Source organism: Ranitomeya imitator, chromosome 1, assembly GCF_032444005.1.
Source record: "Ranitomeya imitator isolate aRanImi1 chromosome 1, aRanImi1.pri, whole genome shotgun sequence".
NCBI classification, from domain to species: Eukaryota; Metazoa; Chordata; class Amphibia; order Anura; family Dendrobatidae; genus Ranitomeya; species Ranitomeya imitator.
The window spans coordinates 119,101,808-119,117,622 of NC_091282.1; the positions used below are offsets into that span (position 1 = coordinate 119,101,808).

The following is a 15,815-nucleotide window of genomic DNA, read 5'->3' on the forward strand; positions in this document are numbered from 1 at the left end:
AAGGTTTGGTGAAGGTGGGAGCCAGCCGAAACCTCTGCCTACACTGGGCTCGCTCTAACCTCCGCTTGTTAAAACGGAGGTCAATACGAGTAGAGACAGTTATTAATTCCTCCAGTGTGGCAGGAATCTCCCTAGTGGCCAGAGCGTCCTTAACGTGATCAGCCAGGCCCCTCCAAAATATGGGGATAAGGGCCTTATCCGACCACTCCACCTCGGAAGCTAAAGTACGGAAGCGGACGGAAAAATGGCTGACCAAGGACTCACCCTGAGTTAAAGCCAGTAGTTGGAGCGCTGTGTCATGGGTGACTTGAGGTCCTAAAAAGACCTTTTTCAGAGTGCTCAGGAACATTGGAGCACTCTGCACCACATGATCACCACGCTCCCACAGCAGCGTAGCCCACTCCAACGCCCTGTCCGACAAGAGAGAGACAATAAATCCCACCTTAGCCCGCTCTGTAGGAAAACGTGCAGCCAGGAGCTCGAGATGGATAGAGCACTGACTCACGAATCCCCTACAAGTTTTGCAATCTCCAGAAAATTTTTCTGGCAACGGGAGGCGGGATAATGTCGGAACTGGGGTGGCAGTGGACAAGGTTGCTGCAGCCACGCTAGCAGCCTGTACAGCAACTGCGGTAACATCCACAGCTGAGGTTGAGCTCTTGAGAGCCGTCAACCTACCCTCCAGCTGCTGGATATACCGCAAAGATTGCTGAATGTCCGCCATTTACTAGCCAGACCTTGGCGCTAGTATTATGTTAAGGACTGGCGGAACGCACCAAGTATAGATGATATGAAACTAGGTGCGTTCGCAGTCCGAGGTCCACCGTGCAGGTAAAAACCCTGCTGCTAGTAAGACGGACTATATGGCGGTACTATAAGTATACACGCACGGGTTAACTTCACCCTGCGTGAAGGAAGCGATCCTGTTGAGTCACAGGACCGCGGTACCGCACATAGAGCGCGAGCCAGAAGTCAGCGAACACAACCCCAACACAGGATTGAAGTCCGATTAGACCACTTGCTGGCACAACACCGCAACTGGGTGTGTAAGGAAACTATTACAATAGTATATAAAGGCACGAGAGTGCATGCAGTGCCGCACTGACGGACGCCACTAACCACCCAGGCTTGGGTAAGGAAAGCGCAGAGGAAGCGCACGGCGCCGTACAGGCGGTCACAGCAACTAGACGCTGTTATGTGTGTAACGTGCTGTTGGATAAGTCGGGCGCTAGATAGCAAACATACACCTTCCGCGAACAGTCATCCAATAGGGAGGGTATTTTAAAGAGCGACTTTCACTCACAACACACACACATATTATCAAGACAATACTAGCGCATGGCCGTGCGGTCATGCGCAGTTTATATAGTTGCAGCACAGGAAGCTGCTACCGAAGTTTTGCCCTTTCAGGACCTTCCTGGAGGACCAATGGAATGTGCTGCAGTACCTGAGCATGTGACCCTTGATCTCCAACGGGAGATCTTGCCCTGGGCATGCTCAGTGTGTGAAAATAAGGACTTAGTCCCAGAGAAGCCTGCTCGCCGCAGATCAGTGCAGGGTACAACAGGAGAGCCAGAAAAGGCAGTAGTAACCCTCTGCACAGAATCAGTCCCAGCAAGACGCTGGGAGCGACGCCTCCACTGAGCAGACCCCACTGCGGCCGATGCAGAATGGGAGACCGCAGCAGACACGGATCGAGATTCCTCCTGTGCAGCAGAGGAAACTCGACTCCTAACATATACTGTGTAGTCTATTGACGAGTGAAAATGTCTACGACGTAGATTGTAGACTAAACAATAAAGACAAATCAACTTTAATTAGCGAAATAACCAGCTATAAATTACTTATCCAGAGGTACAGAGAATTATAAAATTAAGAGACCCACTTACTAAAGACCAGGAATTTATAACTTACTAAAGACTTAACATAAAAGAATTCCACAAAGAGATATAACCTTTATTAGATTTAAATTAAAATTCTACCAAATTTACAATGAATGCCTGCATGAAAAGCAATAACCCAGATATATCAACTCACATTGTAGGCTAGGTGTCACTGTTTCTCCTATCTGAGTGTCTGGATGCAGTGAATGACAGTTCTAAAGTCCATTCTAGGAATAGAGCATGCTGAGCTGTCTTGGAGTGACAGTTTAGCCATCCAATCAGGACTAGGGTGTGTCGGGCGTTCATCCATGCGTATCTTGTCCAGAGTAATTACCTGGCTATTTAATCAGTGATCTGCCTTTGATTGGTGCCAATTCTAGCTTTGCGCTTGAAGATTTGTCTTGACCATCAGTTTGCCTAGCCCTATTGTCATGATCTACTACCTTCTTGGAATACTGACCTCAGACTGTTTCCTGACTACACCTTCATCTCACCCCTCTGTCTTGTCTCAACCCTCCATGAGTAGTGACTAGTGTCACAGTAGGTTATTGGAGGTAATAGTGTAAGTAAAACATAGGACTAGGTACCAGGGCTCAATAGGTAACATACAGTGCCATGCGAAAGTATTCGGCTCCCTGTGACTTTTCAACCTTTTCCTACATATCATGCTTCAAACATAAAGATACCAAATGTAAATTTTTGGTGAAGAATCAACAACAAGTGGAACACAATTGTGAAGTTGAATGAAATTTATTGGTTATTTTAAATTTTTGGGAAAATTCAAAAACTGAAAAGTTGGGCGTGCAATATTATTCGGCCCCTTTACTTTCAGTGCAGCAAACTTACTCCAGAAGTTCATTGTGGATCTCTGAATGATCCAATGTTGTCCTAAATACCTAATGATGATAAATATAATCCACCTGTGTGTAATCAAGTCTCCATATAAATGCACCTGCTCTGTGATAGTCTCAGGGTTCTGTTTGAAGCACAGAGAGCATCATGAAGACCAAGGAACACAACAGGCTGGTCTGTGATACTGCTGTGGAGAAGTTTAAAGCTGGATTTGGATACAAAATGATTTCCAAAACTTTAAACATCCCAAGGAGCACTGTGCAAGCGATCATATTGAAATGGAAGGAGTATCATACCACTGCAAATCTACCAAGACTCGGCAGTCTCTCTAAACTTTCATCTCAAACAAGGAGAAGACTGATCAGAGATGCAGCCAAGAAGCCTATGATCACTCTGGATGAACTGCAGAGACCTACAGCTGAGGTGGGACAGTCTGTCCATAGCACAACAATCAGTCGTACACTGCACAAATCTGGCCTTTATGGAAGAGTGGCAAGAAGAAAGCCATTTCTCAAAGATATCCATAAAAAGTGATGTTTAAAGTTTGCAACCAGCCTCCTGGGAGACACACCAAACATGTGGAAGAAGGTGCTCTGGTCAGATGAAACCAAATATCGAACTTTTTGGCAACAATGCCAAACGATATGTTTGGCGTAAAGGCAACACAGCTCATAACCCTGAACACATCATCCCCACTGTCAAACATGGTAACATAGTAACATAGTAACATAGTTAGTAAGGCCGAAAAAAGACATTTGTCCATCCAGTTCAGCCTATATTCCATCATAATAAATCCCCAGATCTACGTCCTTCTATAGAACCTAATAATTGTATGATACAATATTGTTCTGCTCCAGGAAGACATCCAGGCCTCTCTTGAACCCCTCGACTGAGTTCGCCATCACCACCTCATGGTGGTGATGATGATGGTGGTGACAGCATCATGGTTTGGGCCTGCTTTTCTTCAGCAGGGACAGTGAAGATGGTTAAAATTGATGGGAAGATGGATGGAGCAAAATACAGGACCATTCTTGAAGAAAACCTGTTGGAGCCTGCAAAAGACCTGAGACTGGGACAGAGATCTTCCAACAAGACAATGATGATAAACATATCCAGGTGTTAGAATGGCCAAGTCAAAGTCCAGACCTCAATCCAATCAAAAATCTGTGGAAAGAGCTGAAAACTGCTGTTCACAAACAATCTCCATCAAACCTCACTGAGCTCGAGCTGTTTGCCAAGGAAGAATTGGCAAGAATTTCAGTCTCTCGATGTACAAAACTGATAGAAACATACCCCAAGCGAGTTGCAGCTGTAATCACAGCAAAAGGTGGCGCAACAAAGTATTAAGTTAAAGGGGCCGAATAATATTGCACACCCCACTTTTCAGTTTTTGAATTTTCACAAAAATTTTAAATAACCAATAAATTTCGTTCAACTTCACAATTGTGTTCCACTTGTTGTTGATTCTTCACCAAAAATTTACATTTGGTATCTTTATGTTTGAAGCATGATATGTGGGAAAAGGTTGAAAAGTTCCAGGGAGCCGAATACTTTCGCAAGGCACTGTACATATCTTAGGCGTAAAAAAAGAAAGACATAAGCATCAGGAAAGTGACAAAACAATGAACAGTAAGGAAAAAATTTGAAGATCTCTTCATGTTATACCCTGTAAAATGCCCTCAACACATAGAAGAAGCAAGTCATTACAAAACAGCATCACTATTTGTGCCAATTAGTGATGAGCAAACGTGCTCTGAAAAGTTATTATCTGAGCATGCTTCGGGTGTGCTTGAATAACATGATGTGCCTGTTTGGTAGGCAATCCATGCATGTGTTGCATCTGTCTAACAGCTGCGAGACATGCAGGCATGTGGCCTCAAACATATTATTCGAGCAAGCTGAAAACACTCAGCACCCGAGCATGCTCAGATTACACCTTATCTGAGCATGTTCGCTCATCACTAGTGCCAATCCATAATAAATTGCATTAACGTTGCCAATTACTAGGCAATACAATAGTCCCTATAAAAAGAAAACACATAACTGACTGCTACAGTGCTTCACTGACGCATTTTCCCTCGAACAAGTGGAGGCTCCTCAGAGGAATGATTTGTAGACCTATAGCTGTAGCGCTATGTATTGATGCAAATGCGTATTTCTTATTTTCTGGGCGTCATGTACAGTGGGTACAGAAAGTATTAGGACCCCTTTCAATTTTTCACTCTCTGTTTCATTGCAGCCATTTGGTAAATTCAAAAACGATCATATTTTTCTCATTAATGTACACTCTGCACCCCATCTTGACTGAAAAAAAGCAGAAATGTAGAAATCTTTGCAAATTTATTAAAAAAGAAAAATTAAAATATCACATGGTCATAAGAATTCAGACCCTTTGCTAAGACACTGATATTTAAGGCCCATACTGTCCGTTTCCTTCTGATCCTCCTTGAGATGTTCTACTCCTTCGTTGGAGTCCAGCTGTGTTTAATTAAACTGATAGGACTTGATTTGGAAAGGCATTGTAATGACTCTGCCTGGAGTAATAGAAAGACAGCCTAAGGGGCGCTAACGGGAGGGCAGGGTAAGGGAGGAGTGAGGCACGCAGTTCACAAAGGAACTGAACTAAGCTGGTGACCTGATCACTGCAGGGACGATGGGGGCGAAGCTACTGTGTGAGAACAGGGGGTCTGCAAGAAACACAGGACACAGAGTACAAAGACAGAGACATGGTCAAAGGACAAGCCAAGGGTCGGGAGCCAGATGAGAGCGAGGTACCAAGGGGCAAAACAGCAGATTACTCAGAGACAAGCCAAGGGGTCAGAAAGCCAGGACAGACAAAGAAGTACCAAACAGAAAACAGGGGCAGTAGTTAGGGGACAAACTGGGTCATACACAGCAAGGCACACACGCACAGAGGCACAACGATTGCAGAAGAATGACTTGGGTCAGCTACCTCAAACCAAATAGACAGAAGTATAACCGAATCAGAACCCAGGAAACCACCAGCATTAAATAGCCGCCCCAGAACTAAAGAGAGGCAGACTAATTTAATCCAGACCTGACCAGGATGGAGCCAGAATCAGCCCATCCAAAGTCATGACAGGCACACACCTGTCTATATAAGACCTCACAGCTCACAGTGAATGTCAGACCAAATGAGAATCATGAGGTCAAAGGAACTGGCCAAGGAGCTCAGAGACAGAATTGTGGCAAGGCACAGATCTGGGTAAGGAAACAAAAGAATTTCTGCAGTACTCACGGTTCCTAAGAGCACAGTGGCAGCCATAATCCTTAAATGGAAAAAGTTTGGGACCACCAGAAGTCTTCCTAGACCTGGCAAGTCCAGCCAAACTGAGCAATCGTGGGAGAAGAACCTTGGTGAGAGAGGTAAAGAAGAACCCCAAGATCACTGTGGCAGGACTCCAGAGATGTAGTAGGGAGATGGGAGAAAGTTCCACAAAGTCAACTATCACTGCAGCCCTCCACCAGTCGGACCTTTATGTCAGAGTGGCCCGACGGAGCCTCTCCTTGCAAGACATATGAAAGCCTGTATAGTGTTTGCTAAAAACACATGAAGGACTCCCAGACTATGAGAAATAAGATTCTCTGGTCTGACGAGACTAAAATAGACCTTTTGGGTGATAATTCTAAGCGGTGTGTGGAGAAAGCCAGACACTGCTCATCACATGCCAAATACAATCCCAACAGTGAAACATGGTGGTAGCAGCATCATGTTATGGGGGTGTTTTTCAGCTGCAGGGACAGGAAGACTGGCTGCCATTGAAGGAAATACGAATGTGGCCAAGTACAGAGATATCCTGGATGAAAACCTCTTTCTGAGTGCTCTGTACCTCAGACTTGGCCGAAGGTTCACCTTCCAACTAGACAATGAAAAGCTAAAATAACAAAGGAGTGGCTTCAGAACAACTCTGTGACCATTCTTGACTGGCTCAGCCAGAGCCCTGACCTAAGCCCACTTGAGCATCTCTGGAGAGACCTGAAAATGGCTGTTCACCAATGTTCACCATCCAACTTGACAAAGCTGGAGAGGATCTGCAAGGAAGAATGGCAGAGAATTCCCCAATCCAGGTGTGAAAAACTTGTTGCATCATTCCCAAGAAGACTCATGGCTGTACTAGCTCAAAAGTTGGCTAATATTCAATAGTGAGCAAAGGGTCTCAATACTTATCACCATTTGATATTTCAATTTTTCTTTTTTAATAAATTTGCAAAAATTTCTACATTTCTGTTTTTTTTTCAGTCAAGATGGGGTGCGGAGTGTACATTAATGAGAAAAAAATTAACTTTTTTGAATTTACCAAATGGCTGCAATGAAACAAAGAGTGAAAATGTTAAGGTGTTTGAATACTTTCCGTACCCACTGTAGTTCCCTATAGCATGTGTTTATGTAAATACTTGTTTCCTCTCTGTATTGATGTTTATTAAGTTGCTAGATTATTATTGGGGGCGCACCGGGAAAAGACAACATTGATCGGGGGTGTGACATCCACTTTTGTTAGGGTGCCAACCTCTGTAGTCCAAAAAGGCACTTTTTAAGGTTTAGTAGGGAGTCATATTGTAATTTTTTTCCTTACTTTTTATTATTAGGTCATTTTCCTGGTGTGTATAGCTTCCATTTTTACACTTGAAATATTCATATTAACTACTTATGTATTCCAAGTTCTATTCATAATTTATTTTTGTAGTTTATCTAATTATTTATGAACCTTTATATCAAATTTATAGCTCTTGCTGGACTGTAATAATGTTCTTGGTGTAGGAGTATATAACAGCTATAGGCTTATGCTGTTAACTACTTGAACCTTAAAGGGAATCTGTCACCTCTTTTTTCACATCTAAGCTGCAGCCACCGCCATTAGGGGCTTACCTACAGCATTCTATAATGCTGTAGATAAGCCCCCAATGTAACGTGAAAGATAAGAAAAACAAGTTAGATTATACTCACCTGGGTGCGGTCCGGGTCCGATGGGCGTCGCAGGTCCAGGTCCAGCGCCTCCCATCTTCATGCGATGACGTCCTCATCATTGCTTCTGTCGCGGCTCATGCGCAGGCAGAATTGTCTACCCTGTCCTTGCGCAGGAGCTGCAACATACAGCAAGGAGGATGATGACATCATATGAAGAGGCGCCAGACCCAGACCTGCGACACCCATCGGACCCGGACCGCCCCTGGGTGAGTATAATGTAACTTGTTTTTTTTATCTTTCAGGTTACATTGGGGGCTTATTTACAGGATTACAGAATGCTGTAGATAAGCCCCTAATGGCGGTGGCGGCAGCTTAAATGCGAAAAATGAGGTGATAGATTCCCTTTAAGCAAACCGCAGAAGGCACTGTTTGAACTTGAGAGTTTTGGAGTGTTCTGTATGATGTCTCTGTTGTTTTGTTGGTATCACTTCTTTTCTTTTATCCTCCATGTTGAGATGAAGAGGGCACTGGTAATTCTCCTGAAAGCTAAAATTTGCAATACTTAGTTGTTTTTAACCAATTCACTATTCTTATTATTTCACTTACACCATACAGTTCAGTGCGAATCCTTACAAAACCTCTTCTGTACCATGTACCCGTGTCTGTCTCAATTTCAATGAGCTCATCGATTTGTTTTGGAGTTTTGATGCTATGAACCTGAAAGAGAAAAACAGACCAACATATTGTAGAAATCCAGAAATGTGGGTGAGCAGTCAGCTCTCTGTTACAGGTTGAATTTATTACATACAGTATTTTTTAGATAGCACCAAGATATTCCATGTTGTCGACAAAATTGTCACAATTCACATCAGTCCCAGTTCCAACGGGGCTCACAATCAAATTTCTGGCACATTAGAGCCAATTACTAGGGAAGTTACAGTAGGTTCCCTATCAGTATGTTTCTGGATAGTGGGAGGAAACCAGAGTTCCCACAGAAACGCTTGCAATTATATGAAGAATGTTACGTGTTACAGAACCACTCAGCACTCAGAATATGTTGTGCAGTTATATGCATGTATAATAGGTTCCATGTGAGATGCATCAGCCCACAGGCTGCGCCCCTGGGCAGAGGGGACAAGATATCCCCCTTCTGTCCTACCCCCACCTTTGTAATTCCCACAGTAAATATCGGCAGGCTCCGGCCCCCTGTGGCTATTGTAATGTATGTCTGGCCTGCCCTCTGTATCTGTGTGATATATTCTGTGTCCTGTGAATAAAGTGTTGTCAGACTGGAAATACATGGAGAAGCAGTGATCTTTTATATGCTCCCAGGTAACCAAGGAATTCCAGCCAGCGTCCTTCATGCAGACTCCAGCCAAAGCAGAGTGGACCTCCTGAAGCACGGGGTGGTACTGAAAGAGGTACCCCAACTTGGTAGACCCCGTTATACTGGTGGCAGCAGTATACTGTACATTACATTGGTTGTATTGGCAGAAAAAAAATATTTCAGATGCAAAAGAAGGAGTTTTGGTGCACCTTAGGCGTGGCCAAGGGCTTAGTGTACTATTACACCACTTCAATTGACATACTGAACACTTTGTCATATCTTGATTGACATTGCTACCTGAACTCGGCTACTCTTTACGTCTGAATGACACTGCAGGAGCTCAGCTCACATAGTGTCTTGGTGGGTTCTCATCATTCGCTCCTGTCTGCAATATATAATGCTATTACGTGAGCTGGGCTCCTGCGGTGTCCATGCGGGGATGCAGAGCCACTGATTGCGTACAGCAGCACTCTCCTGATTGAAGGAGCGTAGCAGTACACAGAACCCTCAGCCATGCCAAAGGTGCAACAAAGCATACAAAATATTGTTTTTTTCTGACAGCTAAACTACTGAAACCAATACTGCAGTCATATGCCTTTTATAGGGGCTAAGTCCCCTGCATACCAGTATAAGTGGTTTAATTGGCCTTTTGGGGACCCCAGACTTCTTTTAAAGATTTTTTTGCTAAATCTAAAGCTCCTATTGAACACGTAACACACAGAGCCGCATTACAGATCCATGTTTAAGGGGTTATCCACTAATTAGACAACCCATTATTAAAAAATTCCCTAATGTAAGATAAAATGACAGTCATCTCCCGCACCAGCAGCGTGCCTGCGATGCCAACACCAAGTCTCTTTGTGCTCGCGTGACACTGACATTATTATACATTGACATTATTCTACCAAGTGAGGGCTGCAGCCAATCAGTGACTGGTTAGCACATTTCTCACACTTCTATCAGACGTCCGAGTTTCATCCAAGGAACGTGTGAGTGAAGTGGTCGCTGATTGGCTGCAGCGCTCACAAGGTATAACAATGTCTCGGGAAAGGTAGGAGACCTTGTGCCCATTTCGCTGGCTCAGCCCCGATGCGGGAACTGAGTATCTATTCTTTATAGTTAGTTAGTTAGTTAGTAAGTAAGGCCGAAAAAAGACATTTGTCCATCCAGTTCAGCCTATATTCCATCATAATAAATCCCCAGATCTACGTCCTTCTACAGAACCTAATTGTATGATACAATATTGTTCTGCTCCAGGAAGTCATCCAGGCCTCTCTTGAACCCCTCGACTGAGTTCGCCATCACCACCTCCTCAGGCAAGCAATTCCAGATTCTCACTGCCCTAACAGTAAAGAATCCTCTTCTATGTTGGTGGAAAAACCTTCTCTCCTCCAGACGCAAAGAATGCCCCCTTGTGCCCGTCACCTTCCTTGGTATAAACAGATCCTCAGCGAGATATTTGTATTGTCCCCTTATATACTTATACATGGTTATTAGATCGCCCCTCAGTCGTCTTTTTTCTAGACTAAATAATCCTAATTTCGCTAATCTATCTGGGTATTGTAGTTCTCCCATCCCCTTTATTAATTTTGTTGCCCTCCTTTGTACTCTCTCTAGTTCCATTATATCCTTCCTGAGCACCGGTGCCCAAAACTGGACACAGTACTCCATGTGCGGTCTAACTAGGGATTTGTACAGAGGCAGTATAATGCTCTCATCATGTGTATCCAGACCTCTTTTAATGCACCCCATGATCCTGTTTGCCTTGGCAGCTGCTGCCTGGCACTGGCTGCTCCAGGTAAGTTTATCATTAACTAGGATCCCCAAGTCCTTCTCCCTGTCAGATTTACCCAGTGGTTTCCCATTCAGTGTGTAATGGTGACATTGATTCCTTCTTCCCATGTGTATAACCTTACATTTATCATTGTTAAACCTCATCTGCCACCTTTCAGCCCAAGTTTCCAACTTATCCAGATCCATCTGTAGCAGAATACTATCTTCTCTTGTATTAACTGCTTTACATAGTTTTGTATCATCTGCAAATATCGATATTTTACTGTGTAAACCTTCTACCAGATCATTAATGAATATGTTGAAGAGAACAGGTCCCAATACTGACCCCTGCGGTACCCCACTGGTCACAGCGACCCAGTTAGAGACTATACCATTTCTAACCACCCTCTGCTTTCTATCACTAAGCCAGTTACTAACCCATTTACACACAATTTCCCCCAGACCAAGCATTCTCATTTTGTGTACCAACCTCTTGTGCGGCACGGTATCAAACGCTTTGGAAAAATCGAGATATACCACGTCCAATGACTCACCGTGGTCCAGCCTATAGCTTACCTCTTCATAAAAACTGATTAGATTGGTTTGACAGGAGCGATTTCTCATAAACCCATGCTGATATGGAGTTAAACAGTTATTCTCATTGAGATAATCCAGAATAACATCCCTCAGAAACCCTTCAAATATTTTATCAACAATAGAGGTTAGACTTATTGGCCTATAATTTCCAGGTTCACTTTTAGAGCCCTTTTTGAATATTGGCACCACATTTGCTATGCGCCAATCCTGCGGAACAGACCCTGTTGCTATAGAGTCCCTAAAAATAAGAAATAATGGTTTATCTATTACATTACTTAGTTCTCTTAGTACTCGTGGGTGTATGCCATCCGGACCCGGAGATTTATCTATTTTAATCTTATTTAGCCGGTTTCGCACCTCTTCTTGGGTTAGATTGGTGACCCTTAATATAGGGTTTTCATTGTTTCTTGGGATTTCACCTAGCATTTCATTTTCCACTGTGAATACCGTGGAGAAGAAGGTGTTTAATATGTTAGCTTTTTCCTCGTCATCTACAACCATTCTTTCCTCACTATTTTTTAAGGGGCCTACATTTTCAGTTTTTATTCTTTTACTATTGATATAGTTGAAGAACAGTTTGGGATTAGTTTTACTCTCCTTAGCAATGTGCTTCTCTGTTTCCTTTTTGGCAGCTTTAATTAGTTTTTTAGATAAAGTATTTTTCTCCCTATAGTTTTTTAGAGCTTCAATGGTGCCATCCTGCTTTAGTAGTGCAAATGCTTTCTTTTTACTGTTAATTGCCTGTCTTACTTCTTTGTTTAGCCACATTGGGTTTTTCCTATTTCTAGTCCTTTTATTCCCACAAGGTATAAACCGCTTACACTGCCTATTTAGGATGTTTATATTTTACACTGGAAAATACAGGATTTAAGAAGAGGTGTCCAAATAGTAAACTACCCTTTAAATGTGTCAACACACCCAATCAGATACTTGTATCACATATTTATGAGATTTTGGTGCATATAAGATAAAACTTACTGTGTATCTAGTCAATTGTATTTAAATGTCTACTTAATATGTTGTCTCAACTGAGTTTGATTGATTGCTAACGAGCTTTAACACAAAAAAAAAAAAAAAAAAATAGGAAGATCTAAGGGCTAGCCTTCTATAAATGTAGACTTAGCTTGGGGAAGCATTCATGCAGGGGTGCATTCGTGCACTTGTATTCGTGTATTTTTATTCAAAGTACTTTTTTTTCTAAGTACTCGGCAGTTATAACATGGCAGTTAGACAGGGCAGGAGACAGGTAAGACAATCTAAATCTATTCCCTATTCACTTGAAACAACACAAATACTCACCATATTTATTTGCATATTCTATATCCTGGCTGCTGCATTCACTCACATTCACCGCCCTTGCATTAACTCTCTACACTCCATCCATATCGGCCCCTCTGTCCTTGCCTCTCCTATGTATAGCACTCATGCTCTATTCACATTGCTTAACAGCACAGATCCATTCAGTCCCAACATCCAACACAAGAGACGCTCTCACAAATCACTTAACCATCTGCTCACTCTTTCGATCCTCCTCCTCCTAGTTGCTGGAGACATATCTCCAAACCCCGGCCCCCCATGTTATAGCCAGTCAAACCTCCCAATTGCTACACCCAGAAACCCCTCTAACCTTATTAATATTCCCTGCATGCCTTCTGTCTCTTTGAATTGTGCCCTTTGGAATTCTCGCTCTGTGTGTAATAAACTCTCCTTCATCCATGACTTCTTCCTTTCTAATTCTCTTAATCTCCTGGCTCTTACTGAAACCTGGATCCAGCAGTCAGACACCACCGCTGCTGCTGCTCTTTCATATGGTGCACTACACTTTTCTCATACCCCAAGATCGGACAACAGAGCAGGTGGAGGCGTTGGTCTGCTCCTTTCACCAAAATGTACTTTCCAAGTTATCCCCCAAGTACCCTCACTTGTCTTCCCTTCCTTTGAGGTCCATGTGGTCAGACTCTACGTCCCCTTCTCCATGCGAGTGGTGGTGGTGTATCGTCCTCCCGGCCCCTCTCATCAGTTCCTGGATCACTTTGCCACCTGGCTTCCACACTTTCTTTCCTGTGACACCCCCACCCTTATCATGGGTGATTTCAACATCCCTATTGCCTCTCCCCTCTCCCCATCTGCTTCTCACCTTTTGGCTCTAACCTCCTCTTTCGGCCTCTCGCAACATACTAACTCGCCAACACATGAAGATGGAAACTCCCTTGACTTGGTCTTCTCCCGGCTTTGCTCAGTGGATGATTTCACAAACTCCCCTCTCCCACTCTCTGACCACCACCTTCTTTCATTCTCTATCAAGAACTGCCATCCCGCTCAGGTCACCCCCACTTTCCACACTTATAGAAACATACAGGCCATTAACACCCAGGAACTTATGAAGAACTTGCAGTCCTCATTGGCCCCAATCTCCTCCATCTCATGTCCTGATTCTGCTCTGAAGCATTACAATGAAACCCTGCAAAGTGCCCTGGATGAAGCTGCTCCTCCTATACATAAAACAACTCGGCACAGACGGCAACAACCGTGGCACACGCTGCAAACACGTTTCCTGCAGCGGTGCTCCAGGTGCGCAGAACGTCTGTGGAGAAAATCTAATCTACCCGAAGATTTCATCCATTATAAGTTCATGCTAAAGACATACAATTCTGCCCTTCACCTCTCCAAACAAACCTACTTCAACACCCTCATCACCTCCCTGTCCAATAACCCTAAACGTCTCTTTGACACGTTCCAGTCCCTACTCAACCCAAGAGCGCAGGCCCCAACCACGGATCTCCGTGCTGACGATCTGGCCAATTACTTCAAAGAAAAAATTGACCATATTCGACAGGAAATCATCTCCCAATCTCTTCATACCATGCACTGTCCTCCCTCCCCCACTGCATCTAGTTCACTCTCTGACTTTGAACCAGTTACAGAAGAAGAAGTAAGCAGGCTCCTTGCATCTTCTCGCCCGACCACTTGCACCAGTGACCCCATTCCGTCACATTTCCTCCAGTCCCTTTCCCCGGCTGTCACCTCTCACCTAACAAAAATATTCAACCTTTCCCTCACTTCCGGTATTTTTCCCTCCTCATTTAAGCATGCCATCATACATCCATTACTTAAAAAACCATCCCTCGACCAAAACTGTGCCGCTAATTATAGACCTGTCTCTAATCTTCCCTTCATCTCTAAACTCCTCGAACGCCTGGTCCACTCCCGTCTTACCCGCTATCTCTCAGATAACTCTCTTCTCGACCCTCTTCAATCTGGTTTCCGCTCTTTACACTCTACTGAAACTGCCCTCACTAAAGTCTCTAATGACCTACTAACAGCTAAATCTAATGGTCACTACTCCATGCTAATTCTCTTGGATCTCTCTGCAGCATTTGATACTGTGGATCATCAGCTCCTCCTCACTATGCTCCGCTCCATCGGCCTCAAGGACACCGTTCTCTCCTGGTTCTCCTCCTATCTCTCTGACCGATCCTTCACTGTATGTTTCGCTGGTTCCTCCTCCTCTCACCTTCCCCTTACTGTTGGGGTTCCTCAAGGATCAGTCCTAGGCCCCCTCCTCTTCTCTTTGTATACTGCCCCTATTGGACAAACAATCAGTAGATTTGGCTTCCAGTACCATCTCTATGCTGACGACACCCAACTATACACTTCTTCTCCTGATCTCACGCCTGCCTTATTAGAAAACACCAGTGATTGTCTTACCGCTGTCTCTAGCATCATGTCCTCCCTCTATCTGAAACTAAACCTGTCAAAAACTGAACTCCTCGTGTTTTCTCCCTCTACTAACCTACCTTTGCCTGACATTGCCATCTCCGTTTGCGGTTCCACCATTACTCCAAAGCAACATGCCCGCTGCCTTGGGGTCATCCTTGATTCTGACCTTTCATTCACCCCCCACATCCGATCACTGGCTCGCTCTTCTTACCTGCATCTCAAAAACATTTCTAGAATTCGCCCTTTTCTTACTTTCGACTCTGCAAAAACTCTTACTGTTTCACTTATTCATTCTCGTCTGGACTATTGTAACTCTCTACTAATCGGCCTCCCTCTTACCAAACTCTCCCCGCTCCAATCTGTCCTGAATGCTGCTGCCAGGATCATATTCCTCACCAACCGTTACACCGATGCCTCTACCCTGTGCCAGTCATTACACTGGTTACCCATCCACTCAAGAATCCAGTACAAAACTACTACCCTCATCCACAAAGCACTCCATGGCTCAGCACCACCCTACATCTCCTCTCTGGTCTCAGTCTACCACCCTACCCGTGCCCTCCGCTCCGCTAATGACCTCAGGTTAGCATCCTCAATAATCAGAACCTCCCACTCCCGTCTCCAAGACTTTACACGTGCTGCGCCGATTCTTTGGAATGCACTACCTAGGTTAATACGATTAATCCCCAATCCCCACAGTTTTAAGCGTGCCCTAAAAACTCATTTGTTCAGACTG

General features: G+C 44.0%; 1 protein-coding gene across 1 annotated transcript in view; it reads right to left on the minus strand.

Moving 5' to 3' along the window:
• SV2C (synaptic vesicle glycoprotein 2C) overlaps positions 1–15,815 on the minus strand; it is a 364,181-nt gene that overhangs the window by 32,163 nt on the left and 316,203 nt on the right. Inside the window, exon 7 of the mRNA XM_069750127.1 lies at positions 8,269–8,379. Within this exon, the coding sequence (XP_069606228.1) occupies positions 8,269–8,379 (111 nt within the window). The remainder of the gene's footprint in view (positions 1–8,268; positions 8,380–15,815) is intronic.